At 45.8% G+C, this 21,164-nt stretch overlaps 1 protein-coding gene across 7 annotated transcripts in view; it reads left to right on the top strand.

The window, feature by feature from the left end:
* Window positions 1–21,164, top strand: part of RUBCN (rubicon autophagy regulator) — a 59,765-nt gene that overhangs the window by 21,207 nt on the left and 17,394 nt on the right. For 3 of the 7 annotated variants that reach the window (XM_055126264.1, XM_055126267.1, XM_055126261.1), the window contains exons 3-11: window positions 7,121–7,207; window positions 10,174–10,333; window positions 10,850–10,956; window positions 12,119–12,272; window positions 13,019–13,525; window positions 15,167–15,211; window positions 17,856–17,971; window positions 19,305–19,515; window positions 20,210–20,311. In XM_055126264.1, the coding sequence (XP_054982239.1) occupies window positions 7,121–7,207; window positions 10,174–10,333; window positions 10,850–10,956; window positions 12,119–12,272; window positions 13,019–13,525; window positions 15,167–15,211; window positions 17,856–17,971; window positions 19,305–19,515; window positions 20,210–20,311 (1,489 nt within the window). The remainder of the gene's footprint in view (window positions 1–7,120; window positions 7,208–10,173; window positions 10,334–10,849; window positions 10,957–12,118; window positions 12,273–13,018; window positions 13,526–15,166; window positions 15,212–17,855; window positions 17,972–19,304; window positions 19,516–20,209; window positions 20,312–21,164) is intronic. The other 4 variants (XM_055126265.1, XM_055126262.1, XM_055126266.1 and 1 more) reach the window with 3 other exon arrangements.

The raw sequence follows: 21,164 nt of genomic DNA, 5'->3' as shown, positions 1-21,164 counted from the left end.
ACTTACGGTGCTTAGCTGTCCCCTTTCGAATGCCAGGGTAGCTTACAACTTGCTCTGGGCCTATCCAGTCCCTTTATTGGGACCCTGCTTTGGGGGTGTTAGGAAGTAAGGGCAACTGAGACTTAAATCAGGTAAATATGATTGATGCCCACTAGTAAACATTCTTTTTTTCTTTTTTGCTTTTCTTGTCATACCCAGCGATACACAGGGGTTACTCCTGGCTCTGCACTCAGGAATTACTCCTGGTGGTGCTGGGGGACCATATGGGATGCTGGGAATTGAATCCAGGTTGGCCGCATGCAAGGCAAATGCCCTACCCGCTGTGCTATCACTCCAGCCCCCATAAATATTATTTCTGAGTCAATTAATTCCCAAGTTACAAAAGCATAGCATCCACTGTCTTCCTGTACAAAAAGGACATTGCTAAACAATGCAAATAACATACAGGAAAGAGGAAAGCAATATAGGATTAGGAGTGCCTGAGGGATTGGGTGTGCCTCAGGTGTGCCTATTGTGGGAATGGCTCAGTATACCTAAGCTCCCTGTGGGAGGAGCAAGAACAGGGCAGTGTTATCCAGCACAAACGAATGTGTTATAGAATGTGAACTGTATTTTTCAGATCACTTATGGATTTAGGAAAGTAATGCCATGGCTGGCTGTATTCTTAGAGGATCTTAATTTTCTTGACTGAGTAGTTCTGGGCTACCCTTGGTCCTTCCATAAAACAGTGCATATTTGATAACCTAATTTCTGCTGCTTAGAAATATAGACATTCAGTTTCTTTTCTTTTTTTTAAAGAAGAGAGCTTTTTAAAAAATTTTATTTTTTATTTTTTGTTTTTATTAGTGAATCACCATGAGGTACAGTTACAAACTTATGAACTTTCATGTTTGCATTTGGTTTACATCCCTCCACCAGTGCCCATTCTCCTCCACCAATGTTCCAGGTATCCCTCCCACCACCCCCACCCCAACCCCCACCACCCCACCCTGCCTCTGTGGTAGGGCATTCCCTTTTGTTCTCTCTCCTGTTGGGTGTTGAGGTTTGCTATAGAGGTATTGAGTGGCCATCATGTTCGGTCTATAGTCTACTTGGTACAGAAGCTTTCAACCCAAGTGGGTCCTCCCAACATTCTCTACTAGGTGTTCCCTTCTCTGTCTGCTGCCTTTTCCCCCATAGACATTCAATTTCTGATATTTCTCAGATGAATTGAAGGAGTAAAAAGATTTTTTCTTTAGGGGCCAGAGAGAGCACAGTGGGGAGGGTGTTTGCCTTGCACATGGCTGACCCAGTTCGATCCCTGGCATCCCATATGGTCCCCGGAGCACCACCACGAATGAGAGCAAGGGCAGAGCCAGGAGCCCTGAGCATTGCTAGGTGAGGCCCCAGAACAAAAACAACAAAATATTTTTCTTTGTTCCATCTGTTGGTGGCAATGGAGATGGTTCAATAACAAAAAGACCTCTGTATATGTTTTTATTTTTAATTTGGGCCATTCCCAGTGGTGCTTAGGGGATTGTGCAGTGTCTAGGATTAAACCAGGACTCCCATAGGCCAACTATGTGCACATCCCTTGAGCCATCTCCTTGAGTCCTTTTATGTTTTTCTTTTCTCAGCACATAAATAATTTGAATTTCTTGAAAATTTGTAAAACACCCACATTATTATTTTTTTGCTTTTTGGGGTCACACCTAGTGATGCACAGGGGTTACTCCTGGCTCATGAACTCAGGAATTACTGGCGGTTTTCGGGGGACCATATGGGATGCTGGGGATTGAACCCAGGTTGGCCACGTGCAAGGCAAATGCTCTACCCACTGTGCTATCGCTCCAGCCCCACCCAAATTACTTTTTGACATTACTTTTGACTTTCAGAAATATTAAATATACATATTCTTAACACCAAGTGTAAATAATCATTCTGATATTTTAGAATGGTAGTTTTTTCTGTTCGTATTTAATGTATTTTAGAATATTAAGATGGTACTGTATATCTAACTTTACTACGTCTATAATGTGACTGTATTTATAACTTTGAAAATACTTAATGTTGTGGTTATAAAGATTGTTTAGTGGGTTTACTTGCCTTGTATGCTTCTGACCTGGATTCGATTCCCAGCATCCCATATAGTCCCCCCAAGCACTGCCAGGAGTAATTCTTGAGTGCAGAGTCAGGAATAACCCCTGAGCATCACTGGGTGTGACTCCCCAACCCAAAACTAAACATTGTCTGGCATCAGGATAGTACTGCAGGTAGGGCACTTGCCTGCATGTGGCTAGCATGAGTTCCATCCCTGGTCCCCAGACCACTGGGAGTAACCACTGAGCACAGAACCAGGAGTAAGCCCTAAAACAACTGTATCCCCCTGATTAAAATAAAACAGCCCTCCAAACTTAATGTCTAAAATAGTACATTTATACGGTTAAAGAACAAAAAATAAAAGTCTGCAGAAAGACTTACTTTTCATCCCACAAATAATTATTTTTGCCTAGTTTCATTTCAGAAATTTTTTTTTTTTCTTTTTGGGTCACACCCAGCGATGCTCAGGGGTTACTCCTGGCTTTGCACTCAGGAATCACTCCTGGCAGTGCTTGGGGGACCATATGGGATGCCGGGGATCGAACCCAGGTCGGTCGTGTGCAAGGCAAACGCCCTACCCGCTGTGCTATCGCTCCGGCCCTCAGAAAAATTTTTTTGTAAAAGCAGCATGAACTTTTTTCTACACCTGATGTATTTCCTGAGAATAAAAAACATACTATAATCCCTATTCATAACTTTTTTTTGTTTTGTTTTGGGGCCACACCCAGCAGTGCTCAGGGCTTACTCCTATTTATAACTTTTAAAAGAACTTCATGTACTTTATAATTTGTTGCAAATATTACACAAAGAACTTCTCCATTGATAAATTTTTATTCTTTTCTTCATTCTTTCCACAGCTGCCATTTCAAAACATTTCGTTGTATATCACTGTATCACTGTATCACTGTCATCCCATTGTTAGTTGATTTACTCGAGTGGGCACCAGTAACGTCTCATTCCTCCCAGCCCTGAGATTTTAGCAGCCTCTCCTTACTCGTCTTTCCCAATGAATGGAGGCTCTTTCAGGGTCAGGGGAATGAGATCTATTGTTACTGTTTTTGACCGTATTGAATAAGCCAGGAGTAGATTACCAGGCTCTATGATTTGTTAATTTGTTGCCTACTGTCTGAACTTCATCAGATATGGTGTGGTAGTTATGGAGAATGGGTGGGAAGTGTCTTATAATGTGTTGAAGCGGCCGCGCCGTCCGGAAAGCGGCCTGGAGCTAGGCGGTGGTTGGGTAGTGGAGGTCAGCTGCTGGGGCTGGGTCCCTTGGGGGGGGGAGGGTTCTCATCTGCCCCCTTCTGGGTTGCCCTGAGTGAAAACAGCCTGGCGCAGTCTCCCACTGGATTTATTTTCAATCATTTTCTATTAGTAACAATGCTAAAGTGAATAATTTTGTATCACTTGTTATCCCATTGATCTTTGATTTGAGTGGGTGCCATTAATGTCTCCATTCATCCCTGTCGCATGCTAGTGTAGCCCAATAGTATCTGCTTGCTCCAGGACCACGAAGAGCCTCAAGCCGTTCATTCAGGGTTTTGACAAAGAAGTCTGACCATCTCGTAGGTGGGCAGCTTACACGGTCTTTTGATGTCCTGTGGAATCGAGTCTGTAACAGCTCTAGTCCAGCGGTCATCTCTGAATCTCATTATGTGTCTGGCCCATCTGATTTTTGATGACTTGGCAAACGAGACAGTGTCCCTGATTCTTGATCATTCGACAGAAGTTGGAACTCCGGATTCCTTCTTTCACTTGAGTGAGACTCCAAGCATAGCACTTTTGATTGCTCTTTAGGATACCCGAATAGCGTTCTCATCCTTTTTGCGTAGGGCGGAACTCTCTGAGGTGTATGTTAGTGGAGGAAGAAGGGTGGAGTCGAAAAGATGTGCCCAGAGCCAGAGGTTTTTTGTCCTCTTAACCACTTCTTCAATGCTCTTGAAAGCATTCCTCACTGCTCTCTTCCTCCTGCGCAGTTCTGGCGCCAAATCATTCCTCATGTTGAATTCTCAACCCAAGTACACATAGCTGCTGTATTCGGAAATGTTCATTCCGTGAGAGCAAATGAGAAGGCATCAAAAACATCACACCATTTTTGACACTGGAGAAGAACTATTCCTCAGAACATGAGACAGCAGAGGCGTCGGTGGTGTCAGTGTCCTTGTTAACATGAACTTGGCCATGAGTATTGATTTATTCGAATGCCTAACAACCTGAATCGGACAATTGAGCTTGAATAGATGTGGCTCACTGCCGGCAGTTTCTATCTTCGTAGTCTACGCACCAACATCCAACTATGATGAAGAAGAAATTGAGAAGTTCTACATGGAGCTGGAGAAGTTCTATAAAGAAGACCACACCCTCTGCAAGATCATTGTTGGTGATTTTAATGCCAAGATAGGACTGAGAGTATCGTCTGAAGACTCCACATTGGGACCATAGAATGGAATGAACAGGGTGAGAGACTGTCTGAGTTAATCATGTCGACCAAGATCATCCATAGAAAATCACAGTTCCAGAAGGCTGAATCTAAACGTTGGACATGGAAGTCTTTCTGTGGACAGTTCCACAACGAAATTGACCACATCATATTCAATCAAAAGTTTTGCTTGAGCAATGTCACTGTTGTCCCAAAATTCTAAACGGGATCAGACCACTGTCTCCTTTGTGTGAAATTCTACTTCACAGAGCGGGGAGAAAGGTCTGCAAAGTTTCAGTTTAAGAAGAGAACTCCCAGAATGACCACCAACTGGGAGCTCTGGCACTATTGTGGCAACATTGGAAGATGCCGTTGTTGACAACATCGGCGAGGAATAGCACCTCCATGACTGCACGAAGAATGCCAAGAGTGGGATAGCCACAAACAGACGCTTGTCTTCGGAAACTCTTGAGCTCAATTGCCAACATGGTTTGGCACAAGCCTCAGGCAACCAAAAGCTAACATCCGAGCTCAATAAAGGAAGACCTCAAAGTGAGAAGAGCAGTGGTGTTGGCCAATGCGGCAGAAGCCAGGAAAAGTATTCACAACACTCACCTGTCCTTTGCCAACTATAAGACCAAGATGACTGCCCTCTGACATCCTGATGGATCTGTCACATCTTCCAGAAGGGCAATGGAGAGGATTATTCACGACTTCTACTCGGATCTCTTTGACAGCCACATCCACCTGCATACGTACCAAATTCTGCAGGATGGATATGTTGTTCCCAGCATTATCCCTTCCGAAATCCAACACGCCATTTCATCGGTAAAGATGCAGATGCGTGCAGCACCTGGTCCAGACAAGGTCAGACCCAAACACCTGAAGAATCTGCTGCCAGTACTCCTCAGTACACTGGCTTGGCACTTCACACGCTACCTGTCCAAATGCAAGGTTCCATCCCAATGGAAAACCAGCAGGACCGTTCTGTTGTACAAGAAGGGAGACATCCACGACATCGGCAACTATCGCCTAATCTGCCTTTTGTCCATTGTCTACAGGTTGTTCATTCGAGTCATCCTGAATAGAATAAGCAGAACACTAGACTTTGAGCAAGCTGGGTTCCGAAAAGGATTCAGCATGATAGACTATATCTACATAGTGACCAAGCTCATTGAAATTTCGCGAGAGTTCAAGATGCTGCTCTGTCTAATGTTCATGGATTTAAAGAAGGCCTTTGACGTAAATTTTGTATATAGATCTTTTTTTCCATTGCCATTGATATTCTTAGCAGTATAATTCTTTGGCTAAAGAGTATGTGTTTCAGTTTTGGTACCATTACAAAATTGCCCTGCAAAAAGTTGTTTCTACTTACACCCTCATCAGCTAAGGTATCTTAGTAGTCTTACACTTGCTCAGTAAAGGCTGTTACTAATCTTTAATTTATCACCAATTGAGAGGTGAAAACTCAATTACATTTTTTTACAGGAAAAATGTTTATAATATGCCAAATATTTTTTCCTGTGGGCTTTCCCCCATTTCCCCCGAGGATTATTAATCTCTGCTGATTTTTAAGAACTCTTTAATTTTTTTAGGAAATTAGCCCTTTGTAATGAATCGCAAATTTCTTTTCCAGTTTGTTCTGGTATTTTTTATAGTTGCTTATTTTTGGGTCATACATGGCAGGGACTCCACTGGACTCTGTGTCAGGAGCCACTGCTGGCTGTGCTCGGGAGGGCCATGTGGTTTTGAGAGTTGAACCTCAGGTCTTCTGTTTGCAGTTAATGAACTCTGGCTCACTGAGCAACTTATCAAACTCTTTTTGATGTTTTGTTTGCTGCCCTTTATTTCATAGAGATTTCTGATTTTTCAGTAACTCACAGTAATCATTTCTCTTAAGGATTCTGGGCTCTGTCTGGTGCCTTAAAACATATTATAGGGGCTGGAGCAATAGTACGGCGGATAGGGCGTTTGCCTTGCACACAGCTGACCCAGGTTCGATTCTTCTGTCCTTCTCAGAGAGCCCAGCAAGCTACCGAGAGTATCCCGCCTGCACGGCAGAGCCTGACAAGCTGCCCGTGGCGTATTTGATATGCCAAAAGCAGTAACAAGTCTCATAATGGAGATGTTACTGGTGTCTGCTCGAGCAAATTGATGAACAATGGAATGACAGTGCTACAGTGTGACAGTGCTACAGTGCTACTTTTAGGAAATCGGATGGTAGGAAAAACAAGGAAAAAACAGATTTTTTCACTATATAATGTATATGACTTTTATATCATATTTTTTTTATCTGTCCAAAAGAATGATTAAAACCAAATGAATTTTTTTTGTTTGCTTTTGGATCACAGCCACAGCCTCACTCTTGGCTCTGTGCTCAGGAGAGTATGTGTATGTGGTGCCAGGGGATGAACTGGGTCCCCTCTGTGCCCGTAAGACCTTACTCGCTGCACTCTCTTTGCAGTCCCTTCAGGGTTTCTTAGTGGTTATGTGTTATGTATTCCTTTGACTGCTGCCAGGAACCTTTGTTTAAGCAGGGAAAGTGATGTTTCTTTTCTTTGTCAACTCCAGAGCTAAATGTGGTGAATAGTGGTTGTGCTTTGTTCTTGTGTGTCCCTGTAGCAGGTGTGCTGCCGTCAGGCTGACTACTGGCAGTTCGTGAAAGACATACGCTGGCTCAGTCCCCACTCAGCCCTTCATGTGGAGAAGGTAAGAGGCAAAGTGAGGAGCCCTAACCTTCCTTGTTTAATGTTCTGGTGGAAGAGTCTTGTGACTAAAAGGATGTTGCGTATCAAGTTTGCTATTATCTGAGAATAGGAAATTATCCCTGAGGACTGGCTTTTGGAATTTTTTTTTCTTTTTGGGTCACACCCGGTGTTGCACAGGGGTTACTCCTGGCTCATGCACTCAGGAATTACTCCCAGTGGTGCTCGGAGGACCATATGGGATGCTGGGAATCAAACCCGGGTAGGCCACATGCAAGGCAAACACCCTACCCCGCTGTTCTATCACTCTAGCCCCAGGACTGACTTTTGGAGGGGAGGATTATTCACTTTAAAATTTAGCCTTTAGGGGCCAGGGAAACAACTCAAGGACCAGGGGTTCATACCTTGGCACTGTATACTCCCAACCCCAAACACCTGTCCATGTGACCCTTAGGGACCTGGAGCACCATGCAGGTGGCCCTAGCACCACGATCCAGGTTGGAAGCTCCCCCAAGATAAGCAAGTAAGCGAGCAAAAAACTCTTTCAGACACCATTGCTCCGTTTCTCTGGAGAAAGCTTTTTGTTCTGCTTTCAAAAAATATTTGCACTGGGGACTGGAGCGATAGCACAGCGGGGAGGGCATTTGCTTTGCATGCGGCCGACCCGGGTTCTATTCCCAGCATCCCATATGGTCCCCTGAGCACTACCAGGGGTAATTCCTGAGTGCAGAGCCAGGAGTAACCCCTGTGCATCGCCGGGTGTGACCCAAAAAGCCAAAAAAAAATTTTTGCATTTATGGGATCATAGTGAAGCTTTTCAAATCCAAGGAAATGGCAAGAGATTCCCTAAAGTGGTTGGGGTGAGATGAGACGGTTTTGCTGGTCACCGTTTAGATGAGTGTGGAGGGGTTGATGGTAGCACAAGCCTTGGGGAGGCCATATTCTTGGGGGAGCAGCTGCCCTTGTGCTCAGACCTGTCCTCCCAGCTCAGCTGAGCACCCCTGAGTCCACTCAGGGAAACCAGGCCAGGAGGCGAGTGACGTGGTCAGTTACAAAGCCACTTGGCACTTTTATCTCTCTTTTATTCTTTATTTATGGAGAATTTCTAATATATATAAAATTACAAAGAACAGCAGAATGAATATAGCCTGCCATCTCTGGTATTTGATATATGCTTTCATGTTTCATATATATCTCATCTATTGTCAGGTACAGTGATGAAAGCTGGCAAGAAAAGTCTCTTTTGTTTGTTTTTGCTTTGGGGTTACTTATGGTGATGGTTATTCTTGGCCCTGTACTCAGAGGGAACAGTTGGGGTACCAGGGAGTAACCCTGAGTTTGCAGGATGCAAGGCAGGCCCCTTACTTTCTTCTTTTTTTTTTTTTTGTCATAAACGGTGTCTTTTATTGAGAGTGCCGGAGGTATTAAAGATTCGTGAGAGACATCAGGGCACGAACGCTAAAGCGTCCCGAATACAGAGGACTAGAAAATCCTCTCGGCTCACGTCGGGCCACTGGGATGTGGCATGACTTTGCACAACGACACGTTCGAAAGGGCCCCTTACCTTCTGTACTCTATCTCCAGTCTATAAATTCTCTGGTGGTTTTTGTTTATTTTGTTTTGTTTTGTTTTTTGCTTTTTGGGTCACACCCGGGCAATGCACAGGCTTTGCACTCAGGAATTACCCCTGGTAGTACTCAGGGGACTCTGGGATGCTGGGAATCAAAACCAGGACCTTGTGCAAGGCAAATGCCCTACCTGCTGTGCTATCACTCCAGCCCAGGTTGTTTGTTTTTGTATTGGGGCTACACCCAGCTGTACTGAGGGACTATTCCTGGCTTTGTGCTCAGGCTCAGTCCTGGTAGGTGTGGGGAACCATATGTAGTTGTGCGGGTCAGGTCAAACCCAACCCAGGTTGACTGTTGGCTAAGCAGGTGCCTCCCTGCTGTACTATCTCTGGCCCTGAAAAGTCTTTTTTTTTTTTTTTCTTTTTGGGTCACACCCGGTGATGCTCAGGGCTGACTCCTGGCTCTGCACTCAGGAATTAGTCCTGGCGGTGCTTGGGGAACCATATGGGATGCTGGGAATCAAGCCTGGGTCAGCCGCCCGCGTGCAAGGCAAACACCTTACTATCACTCCAGCCCCAAAGTTATTTGTTTTTACATGATGAGAGAACCAAATCACAGGTATTAGATTGACCTTTGATTTTCTTACATAAATTTCTGTGTCCTCACTTTTTTCCCCCACATCAACTCCCCCTTAATCAACTTCCTTTTCTACAATATATTGCAATAGTCATTTTCTCTTAGAAAGTATCTGAAATTGTCCAAGATTTTTTGTTTGTTTGTTTGTTTTTGCACTGATTCTGGACTGAGACCTCACTCTGAGAAATGGCAAAGTAGAAGGAGCTCCAGATAGAGAATGCTATGACTAGAGGCAAAAGTCACATTATTTCTTCATTGGCAAGTTTTTCCCCTAGATCCTACCTCCCAGGTTTTTATGACTTTCTTTCCTGGCAGTGACTTGGAAGAAAGTACTCTGAGAGCAGCCAGAGAAGTCAGGCCCCCACCCTTCCCTGAGTACCCCGAGGAGCTGGAACAGGAGGCCAGGTGGAGCAGTGTGGCCCTCTCTGGGCCTTGCTTCCCCTTTCCCTTTTTTTTTTTTTTTTGCTTTTTGGGTCACACCTGGCAATGCACAGGGGTTACTCCTGGCTCTGTACTTCAGGGGACCATATCGGATGCTGGGAATTGAACCCGGCTCGGCTGCATGCAAGACAAAGGCCCTACCCACTGTGCTGTAGCTCCAGCTCCTCCCCTTTTCCTTTTCAGTAGCCAGTAGATGCTTGCTGGAGAAAAACGTGCCTCTGATCGCCTCCTCTTACCCGTCTGATTTTCTTTCTCTGATCATTCGGTCTCAGCCTTGCAGTATTTGCCAGAAGATCTGTTTAACCTTGTCTTTTTTGTTGCCCAGTTCATTGACCTGCATGAGAATGAGCAGAACAGCTCTGGCGAGGAGAATGAGCATGCTGTGGCCGAGCTGTGGCTGCAGCACAGCCTGCAGAGCCACTGTCTCTCGGCCCAGCTCCGGCCCCTGCTCGGGGACAGGCAGTACATCAGGAAATTCTACACAGGTAGGTCGGACTCACGTAGGCTTTACTCTTCCTGTGTGGACTCTTCCTTCCCCATGTTCTCACTTTCACTCAGTGCATTAAAGAGTCTAATCAGAAATATGTCTCCAGTCTTTCTTGTCCCTTATGCAAAACACAGCCTAACATGACGTATGTATCTGCCACTTTGGTGCATCCAAACTAGTGAGAATGCCCACAGGTTTTCTGTGTGCCCATCACAGTTGTGATGCTCTGAGAGCCAGGTGTGAATTTCCCTATATTCCAGCCAAGAAGCAGAGGTCAGCGGGTAGATGTACGTCTTTCTGATGCCAAGCCTATGCTCATGGCCTCCCAGCTGTATTGCACACCATGTGGACCTCCATATACTTGTCTTTGTATATTTCTCTGATTCCGCTTCTCTTCATAGTTGCTTGATTCTCAGATCATTTTATGTTTTCCCTTCTCCTTGCCTGAACTTCTCCACGAGCCTACATGGAATCTGCACAGGCTTCCTTACTGTGGTCACTTTTCTCTCCACAGAGACTGCTTTTCTGCTAAGCGACGCCCATGTCACAGCCATGCTTCAGTGCTTAGAAGCGGTGGAACAGAACAACCCCCGTCTCCTCGCTCAGATTGATGCTTCTATGGTAAGGGGGGACAAGGAAGTGTATGTTTCTCTGCTGGGCTCCTGATCCCCTCTGTAGCAAACTGTGTCTTCACTAGGGCTGAAATCTTACATTTAAAAAACAAACAACAGGGGCTGGAGCAATAGCACAGCAGGTAGGGAGTTTGCCTTGCACGCGGCCGACCTGGGTTTGATTCCCAGCATTCCATATGGTCCCCTAAGCACCGCCAGGAGTAATTCCTGAGTGCATGAGCCAGGAGTAACCCCTGTGCATTGCCAGGTGTGACCCAAAAGGCAAAAAATAAAATAAAATAAAAAACAGCAACTTGGAGAGAAGGTCAAGTACAGTATGTACCCATTGAAGTCAGTGGTCTAAAAGTAAGTCTATTTGAGAAGGAAGGTGTCTATTTTTTTAAAAAAACTCTTTTTTAAAATCCTTCATCTAAACACTTCCTTAAGTGCAGACTTGACAAAGAGTTAGGAAAAATAGGGATGATTTTGAATCAGGTGTATCTAGCATGTTGGACCTTAATATAGAATTACATAGAATCACTTTGCCCTTGAAATCTAAGGAAGTGTCATTGTTTGTTGAGGCTTGGTTCTAACCCTCTCTAACTCACTCATCCTGTAAAACTGCTTCACCTAGAAGTAAATCAGCTTCTCCTTTCCAGGGGGGATCCTGAATCTACCCTGGTTTTTGAATTTTGATTCTTGGCTGCCATCTGTTGAATATTTTCTAGGGCCAGGCGTGATGCTACGCATATGCATGCATAAATAATCTCATTTAATTAATTCAACTTTGTAAGATAGGCATTAGTTTCATTTAATAAAGGAGTAGGCAAGTCACTTGATAAAGATTTGGATAGGGCCTGGATTTGAACTCTGGTCTCTCTGACTCTATGTGCGTGGTTTTGAACATGTCATTGTACTCCCTTTATGATCAAGCATTCGTGGTTTGCCACACGGGACTCAGTAATAAAAGCTGTGGTGTTTGACCGACCTCAAGGTTTAACTCACATTAAATTGAATGTGTGAGTAGAGGGTCTTCGGGTGTTATCTCCAGTCTGGCTGCAGTCCCAGCTGGAAAAAGCTGGCTTCCTCAGCATTTCTGTGGTGTGGGGTGCTCATCTCCCGAGGGCCTCGGTCCTTGGCTGTGACACGTGGTTGTTCTGTTCTGCTTGTAGTTTGCTGGGAAGCAGGAGAGCCCACTGCTCTCGACAAAGAGCCAGAGCCTCACTGCCCTGCCCGGCTCCACACATGCGCCCCCACCTGGCAGCACCCAGCCTTCCTACTTTGGGTCCTTCTCTAGCCTCCAGCCCGTCTCCAACAACAACTCAGGTAACGGGGACAGAGAGGGACAGTCACACTAAGTCTGCGGAGTCACAATAAAGTAGAGAACTTGGTGGGTTCCCCACGGTGGGCTGTAGATACAGGTTTGGTATAGGGTTTGTCAGATGTCACATTTTAATGTGGTATTTCTAAAAAGTTATAGAAAAACTGAAGAAGAGAAATGTTTATAGATCTTAAACCAGGAGGCATTTCAGTAATAATAGTTGATGCTTATTGAATGCCTACTGTGTGTCACATTATGTTGAATTATTTCATATATATCATCTTATTGGACCCTCAAACAGACCTCTGAAGAGGTATTATTTAGTGTTCATTTAATTAATTTTTTAATTTAAACTTTGTTGTTGCTTTGGGGCCACACTCAGTGATGCTCAGGGCTTATTCCTGGCTCTGCGCTCAGGCCTGATCCTGGCAGCCTCAAGGGACCGCCCATGCGGGGGATTGAGCCCGAGCTGGCCGAGCTCAAGGCAGCGGCTCTGTCTGCTGGACTATCTCTCTGGCTCCTGGTGCTTACTTGCAGATGAGGGATTCTGCTAACGAGCACTGAGGCACCATCTCAAAAGCACCTTTCTCGGCCTCCTTGCATCTCAGTTTCCCTCCCTCAAACTCCCTGCTGATCATTTGGCCTGCCTCCCTCGAAGCAATAGGGCGTTTGGTCTTTATTTGTGGAGAAGCCTTTTATTTGTGACTGAAGGATTTCATCACACCTTTCTTTTCCCTTTTTTCTACCCTAGAAAGAAGATCTACTTCCTTTTCCCTCTCTGGTCCTCAGAGGCCCCAGGAGAGCAGAGGACACAGCTCACCGACAGAGGGCCAGACTGCCCAAGACGCGCTGCTCCTGTCCTCCCCTGTAGCCAAGGATTCCCTCTCAACCCCACATGAGATGAGCTCCAGCACCCTGACCAGCCCCATTGAAACTTCCTGGGTCAGCAGCCAGGATGAGTCTCCGAGTGAAGCCAGCGAGGGGCCTGAGTACTTGGCCATTGGGAACCCAGGCCCCCAAGGCTGGACTGCCCGCTGTCAGAGTCACGGCGGCAGTGAGGAGAACAGCATCTCCCAGAAGCTGGAGTCTGCTGCTGCTTCCCTCGGAGGCCAGGAGGGAGGTGGGCAGAGCCCGCTGCCCAGCGTTCTGCGCAGGTCCAGCTTCTCAGAGGGACAGATTCTCACGGTTCCCAGTGGAACAAAGAAATGCCACACTCGCTCCCATTCAGACACCAACATTGCGTCCAGGGGAGCCCCAGGTAACTGCAGTGACTAGCTCAGCAGGGCAACTTCCTCGGGTACAGTGGGGAGTTGGTCTTGAAAGATCTTCAGATGGCAGGCAGAGATGGGTTTCTGAAGACACGATGGGCATCCTGCTCAGAGTGAGAGTAGAGTGCAGTACATTATGCATACCCAGGAATGTCTCAGAATGTGTCCATTCCTTTGTACATGGCTGAAGAGGAAGCACTGTCCTGGATTCTTTTTTTTTTTTTCTTTTTGGGTCACACCTGGCTATGCACAGGGGTTACTCCTGGCTCTGCGCTCAGGAATTATCCCTGGTGGTGCTCAGGGGACCATATGGGATTCTGGGAATCGAACCCGGGTCGGCCGCGTGCAAGGCAAACGCCCTACCCGCTGTGCTATCGCTCCAGCCCCTGTCCTGGATTCTTCAGCAGTTCCTTTGCAGTAGAGCTTAGTGTGACTCATCATAGTTTAAGTTTTAACTACATTTGTCAGGAGAATTAAAAAGAATTACATGTTAGAGCAGTAGTACAGGGGTTAAGGCACCTATCTTACATGTAGCTGATCCCAGTTCCATCTTTTGTACTCAAAGCCCTGCCTGGAGTGATCCCTGAACATAGAGCCAGAAGTAAGCCCTGAGCACCACTGGGTGTGGGTCCCCATAACCGCCACCCTAAATAATTCCATTAAATGTCACCCTCCCTATGATTTCTGAGAACTTTGGTTAGGATATCATACCATACGAGAGAGGAAAAGCCATACTAATAGGGCTTCCTCATTAAAATCAGGGGCATAGTGAGTGTGGTACAGTGACGTGAATTAGTGAGTGGTTGGACTGGTTGTTCCACCACTAATTCTGTTGGCCGGGCAGTGGGTAGAGGCCCAGGCCACAGGTTCCTCACAGGACTGCTTGCTCTCGGGGCTGGGGGAAGGTGCCTTTTGTTCCTTTGCTGCCTGCCGTTATCTTTTCTGTGTTGATGGTATCTGGCAGGGCTTGGTTGGGTTTCATTTGTAGGAGAATCTGCACAAACAGCCAGTACAACCTGTATGTCTGAACTCAGAGCTAGGTGAGGGTGACAAATCCCACCCAGAATAAAATACTTCCAAAATTCCACAAATATAAGGATTCTTTAGCAACCGAAGCTGCCATTTCTTTCTCTTGGTAATTTCTAGAAAGATGAGAGTTAAGGCCCTCCTCTGAAATATCTCAGTGATTTTTGTTTCTGTTTCCCTTCAATATGATTTGACTAACTGAAACTCTTTTGGGGGGAAACAGACCCCTCCCAAATCAATGCTCGTCTTCCCATATGCTGCTTTTGATGTGAAGGATACTTGGGTTAAAACCTTTCTTCACATCTGCTTCCAGGCCACAGGTTTTTGAGCATGGGAAATTTTTCTGCCCCATTCTCAGAGCCATGTGGATTCCAGAAACCTCATGACCTACTTGGGGAAAGGCACCAGGGCACACTTACACCTCTATAACTGGGCCCGAGGGAGGGGTCTTGGTCATTTTGGCTGTTCACAAGGGTCGTCCCTCCTTCAGCACTAGGGTTCTCTTTCAGGGTCCCTGCCTCTATTAGACAGAAGCTCACTCTTTCTCACTCTCTGTATTCCCGTTCCCTCTCTGGACTCGCCTCTGTGCCTGTCTGTCCATGCAGGAGGCCCCAGGAGTGTCACCATCATAGTTGAAGACCCCATTGCAGGTTTGGGAGCTGGTGCTTCTCCTTTCTGTCTGTTCCCTCCTCCTCCTGTTCCTCTGTGACCACCTTTCTCACTGTGCAACATCCCTCTCCATTCTGGTGTCAGATGAAGTCTGGTTCATCTGGGAAGCTTGGACCTTACTGTAAAATGGACCAAATTGTGCACAAAGTGTTTTCTGTTTACAACTTCCAAATGTCTTGTTCAGTCTCCCAAAAGCTTCCTGGAGGCAGATTCAAGACTTACCAATTCTGTTCTGCCCAAAAGTGACAAGGCTTTTTGTTTGTCCTAAGCATCTTGATAAATCCCTGGCACAATTTTTCTTCTAACAGAACAGTAACAATTAATCACTTGATTCTCCTTGCATTAGCACCAGAATGTCTCCTCTCCCTTTTCTGTGGTCTTGGATATAAGTGCATGTTCTGTTTTTCATTTTTTTTTTTGGGGGGGGAGTATTTTTTGTCTTGCCTATAGTTTCCTTTATTCTTTCACCCAGCTTCCTTACCTTGTAAGACAGCCCTGCCCTGTTCCATCCTAGCTGTTGCACAGTTTTCTAGTCATTTAAAGTCTGTTTTTTTTTCGCTTTCACAGTGGTGTTCTCATTGTGCATTGTGGGTGCCATCATTCACAGATACCATGCATGGATACCATGCATATTTTGGGTACCATCATTCACAGATATGTTAGGTCTAGAAAGTGTCTGCAAAACAGTGGTGAGGGAGGGCTGGAAACCAGAGGCTGGTAATGAATGAAGCTCCCAGGGATACTAGCTTAGGAGAGAGGAGATTAAAGGGAAATAAGTCTGTGTCCTCATTTAGAAGAGCATTGTTTGTCAGGAAATGAAAACTTGTAAGCAAGACAGATTTCAAGTGAGTACAAGAAAATTCTAAGAATTAGAACTGTCCTATTGTGGACAGTCAAGACAACTGTGTTGTGAGGGAGTAAGGTACAATGTTGGAGTGTGTGTTGGGTAGTTTGGGGACAACTAAAGTCCCTTCAAAGTCATGGATGTTTAACAAGATGTTTAGTGAGTGCTGATTTGTCTCCGGTTCAGTACTAAGGAGCAGAACTCTGGTAGGACTAAAGGTCTTTGAAACCTAAGAAGAGTTATTTCTTACCGTGTAGTGGCGATTTTGGCGAGAGAAATATCTGGCAAGGGAATTCTGTCAAGGAAATGGGTTGGATGCAGCATCCCAAGTTGTGCTCTTGACACATCCTGCTCGTTTCTCAGGCTGCCACCTGACTCTGTCACCAGACATTTTGTTTTTCCTCAGAGAAGGTCAGTTTCTCCTGTCCCATAAGCCCTGTTAGAAGGTTTTCACTCTTGGCTTATGTAGCACTGCTTGATGCTTGTAAGATCTTTGCTGGTAATTTGTTCTTGTTCTCCCGACTCAGAAGTGTGTTGGATTTGTGGGCATAACATCCTCATAGTTCAGCTTGGAGAGAGGCTATAGCCTAGTATTTCCTTAGTGAGTATGGCCTTTGTGATACTGTTTTAAAACCTGGTATCATGGTGTTAGAAAAGTATCAGTGTCACTCTCTTTGTTTTGCCATCAGAAGATAGTTTTCTAAATTGGTCAAGCAGGGTAGAAATTGGCTGATATTCTTGGAACTCACAGAGTATCGTGGTCAGGATAGAGAAAGAAAGGGGACAGCGCCTTTGATTTTTTTTCCCTCCTTTGTGTGTTGCCTTCTGGGTTCTGGTTTTCCTTCTGCCCTTTGACTATATTGACTTCCCATCCTCTTCCTCCATGTGTCCCTTTATTCTTGGACTGTCCCAAGTTGTGTGCCACCTCTCTCCTGTCTGGGAGGGCACTGGGAACGGGAGCAGTGAAATGTGGAAAACTCCAAGGTTGGGAATGTATCTGTTACTCACCTTGTATGTGTGTTTTTACTTCCTGGTGGTCACTGTCACTAGAATCCTGCATGATAAGCCGAAGTTGAGAGGCCCCTTGCCCTACTCTGGCCAGAGCAGTGAAGCCAGCATGCCCAGCTCTCGGCCTGTGGAGTATGATAAGTGAGCGCTAGGAAGGCCAGAGCTCCAGCTGAGTCTCTTTCCTGCTCTCCCCTGTGGCTGCTGAGGCCCGAGCTCTGTGGAAGGTACAATATTCCAGACTCATCCTCCCTGGCATTATTTCCCCCCACTGCAAGAATTCACACTGCTCCGAATTTCTCTTGACTCATTTGTCACGTACGGGTCCCACCCTCTATGGTGCAACAGCTGTTTTCAGTGTGTGTCTGTTAATCAAGGTGATTGGCTATCTGAGCGAGAGGAATCTTGGAAAGAGGCTTTGGGTGTCGGGGTTTAAATATCCGAAGATAGGTTCCACTTGGAAATTATCCACAGGAGGAAACCATTTATTTCCTTTCTGACTCAGCCCAGGTTTTTGTTTTTTCTCTCTGTGTGGGGTAGGAGGGCCAGTATGTTGTCTTTACATTTAGGTGGTAAGAGGATTATCTCTAGGCTTCTCCATACTATTTCACCCTTCTCAGCCAAGAGGCTTGGTGCTGGAGGGTCGTGAGATTCGGAGGCTTCCTGCAGGTGCACATCTCCCCAGCCGGTACGGGAAAAGCTAGGGGTCTGTAGCGGAAGGAGCTTCCCCCCTCTCGGAGAGCACGCTTGTTACAGAGTCCGTCCCCTTTCCGTAGAGAGTGGCCAGCACCTGTGCTCGGGGGAAGGCATGTTCCGGAGACCCTCGGAGGGACAGTCTCTCATCAGCTACCTGTCTGAGCAAGACTTTGGCAGCTGCGCTGACCTGGAAAAGGTGAGGACCGGCTCAGGGTGGCCTGAGGGCGGGGCCGTCCTGACCTCATGGGGCTCTGAGAACACAGCAGTGACAGTGTGGGCCATGGTCTCCTTCCGACCTGCTCCACCCTTACGCTGGGCTCTCTCACATACAAGATCTTCAACTGTGTTTCCCTTGGAATCTCCTGGGAGTGCATAAGGTCCTCATGGCCCCCGGTTGAAAAATGCTGTACAGGCAAGAATGAAGAGAAATTTACAGTAAAGGCAGGCTTACAGGTCATCTCTGGAGAGCTCGCTGAGTCCAAAACTGTTACAGATTTTGTCTCCAAGCTGCTTTGGTTAGAGAGGCACTGAGCGCAAGCTTTGTGATTGTTTCTCTCTTGACCTCAGGTAAAAATCTTTCCAGAATCTACTTTTACATTTTTCCCTAAGAATTTGTAACTAAAAAACAAACATGACAGCAACAACAAAACCAAGCCTATTGCAACCTGTGGCTTATAAGTCACTTTATTTTGAAACATTTTATTTATATTATGTGTATAGGTATATAACTTTAGAAAAAACCCAGATATATAACCCAGAACTACTTCTCTGTCATATTTTCATGTAGAATGTGAATCAGGCTTAGCCATGTAGAGAGCAAAGAGAATATGGAACAGGTTTTCTGGCCATTAATCTTCTCATAGTAGAAATAAACTTTTCATTTGTGTGTTTTGAATAAAAGCAGGTCTTGGAGCTCTGCTTTCTAATATTATCCATTAGTTGCCTGGAGCGATAGCACAGCGGGTAGGGCATTTGCCTTGCACACGGCCTACCTGGGTTTGATTCCTCCGTCCCTCTTAGAGAGCCTGGCAAGCTACCGAGAGTATCCCGCCTGCACGGCAGAGCCTGGCAAGCTCCCCGTGGTGTATTCGATATGCCAAAATCAGTAACAAGTCTTACAGTGGAGACGTTACTGGTGCCCGCTCGAGCAAATCGATGAACAACATTGCTACAGTGCAACAGTTTCCTGTTTATCCAGGGTCTCCAGCTCTCCTCAGCAATTTCAGTCAACTATGGCCTGAAAATATTGTATATGATAAGTTATTTTGGGAAATTCATCTTTTATTACAGTATATTATTTATGACTATTCTTTAAAAAACCTTTCATGTCATTAATCTCTTACTATGCCTAATTTATAAATTAAACTTTATAACATGGGTGTATAGGGAAAAAACAGGATATATAAGGTTGCAAGCTTCAGGCTTCAGGCACCCACCTGAGGGGCTGGTTTAGAATGACCCCCCAAGGAGGAGGGACTTCTGTGGCCAGTGAGATGTTTAGTGCCTCTTGTTGGTGTTTCCTGCTTTAGGAGAATGCCCACTTCAGCATCTCAGAGTCCCTGATTGCTGCCATTGAGCTGATGAAGTGCAACATGATGAGTCAGTGCCTGGAAGAGGAAGAGGATGGGGAGGAGGACAGTGATCGGGAGATCCAGGAGCTGAAGCAGAAGATCCGCCTTCGCCGCCAACAGATCCGCACCAAGAACCTGCTCCCTGTGTACCAGGAGACCGAGCACGGCAGTGAGTGGCTGCAGGATTCCCCACCCCCCCACCCCACTGGGGGCTCTCTCTGGACTCTGCGTGCCTGCTGGATCCTCACCCACCATTATTAAAAAAACAGTTTTTTGGTTTTAATAAGACATTATAGCCAAACCCAGGAGTCCTCTGTTGTCAACAACTTTCCTATTTTCCTTTCAAATTTTTTTTCTATACTAGACCAGAGTTCTAGAATACCATCCATTTTCTGTCATGACTGACTTTTTAAAAGTAGGTTTCTTCTGAGGCCATAGCAATGGTACAGCAGGTAGGGAGTTTGCCTTACACGCAGCCAACCGGGTTCGATTCACAGCATCCCATATGGGCCCCTGAGCACTGCCGGGAGTGATTCCTGAGTTGCAGAGCCTGGAGTAACCCCTGAGAATCTCTCCGTATAATCCAAAAAGAAAAAAAAAAAGTAGGTTCCTGATAAGACCAAGTCCCAGACGTGGCCTCCAGAGAGGACGGTGCCTCCTGCTGACATGCTACTTTCCCCGACTTCATCAGTAGAATGGGAGCCATCAGCTGAAGAGCTGGCTTCCCCGCCACCGTCCCAGCTGCAGTTCCTCTACAGTCGCGGTCAGAGCAGGCCTCTTCACTAGGATCCTGTAGTAGTGACCTCTTTCTGGTTCTCATTTTTTAAATTTTATTTTCATTTATTTTTATTTTTTAACAACAGGCTTTCGAGTCACTTCCAGCAGCTCTCAGTTTAGTTCACGTGACTCAACCCAGTTCTCTGACTCTGGCTCTGCTGATGAGGTTGATGAGTTTGAAATTCAAGGTAAGACCTGATCAAGTGTTTCAAGAGCTTTCATTTGCTTTGTTTTTTGAAGCAGATGTTCTTCATTATGCTTTTGCTTTGGGAGCATAGACTGAGAAACTTTCCCTCGATTGGGGACCTTAACATGCTCTGTTACTACTGTAAGTGAAGTCATTCTTTGCTAGAAACAACCCCTTTAAAGTGCCAGTGGTGGGCCAGAGATAGCACAGCGGGGAGGGGTTTGCCCGGCAATGGTTGACCCGGGTCAGTCCCAGGCATCCTGTATCTTCCCCTGAGCCTGCCGGAGTGATTCCTGAGTGCAGAGCCAGGAGTAAACTCTGAATATTGTGGGTGTGACCCCTCCACAATTCCCCCAAGATTAAGTAGTCGAGATAGTCCCCCAACTCCCCCCAGAAAATTTAAGTGGAAGAGAGAGAACAGGTTTTAGGTACTTGCTTTGCATGTGGATGACCCCAGGTTTGATCCTGACATCGTATATGGCCCCCCCTGAGTTTGCCAGGAGAAAGCCCTGAGCACTGCCGGGAATGGTTCCAACCCCACATGGTGGTCTAAGAGTGGATGTGGAAAGAACACTGGTGGGAACTGTTCTGGGGTGCAGGCTTCCCGTGACACTCACCCTGACGCTTTGTTTCCAGTTGCTCCTTTCTGCTAGGAGCTCCTGAAGACCTCTACCTACATGAAATCAGAATTCTGTTCTCTTATGCTCTGCGATACAATAGAAATTACTCCTAAGTATTTAAAGGGAACATTACTATAGTCCTGAAAGAAAAGGACAAAAAGAGTCATTGAAGAGAGAAAGTGAAAAAGGGAGGAAAATAATTTTTTCAAATAGAGCAGTAATATCAGTCTATGA

The sequence above is a fragment of the Sorex araneus genome, chromosome 2 (genome assembly GCF_027595985.1).
Source record: "Sorex araneus isolate mSorAra2 chromosome 2, mSorAra2.pri, whole genome shotgun sequence".
NCBI classification, from domain to species: Eukaryota; Metazoa; Chordata; class Mammalia; order Eulipotyphla; family Soricidae; genus Sorex; species Sorex araneus.
Note: the sequence above shows the minus strand (reverse complement) of the source record. Positions and strands in the feature narration are given on the sequence as shown.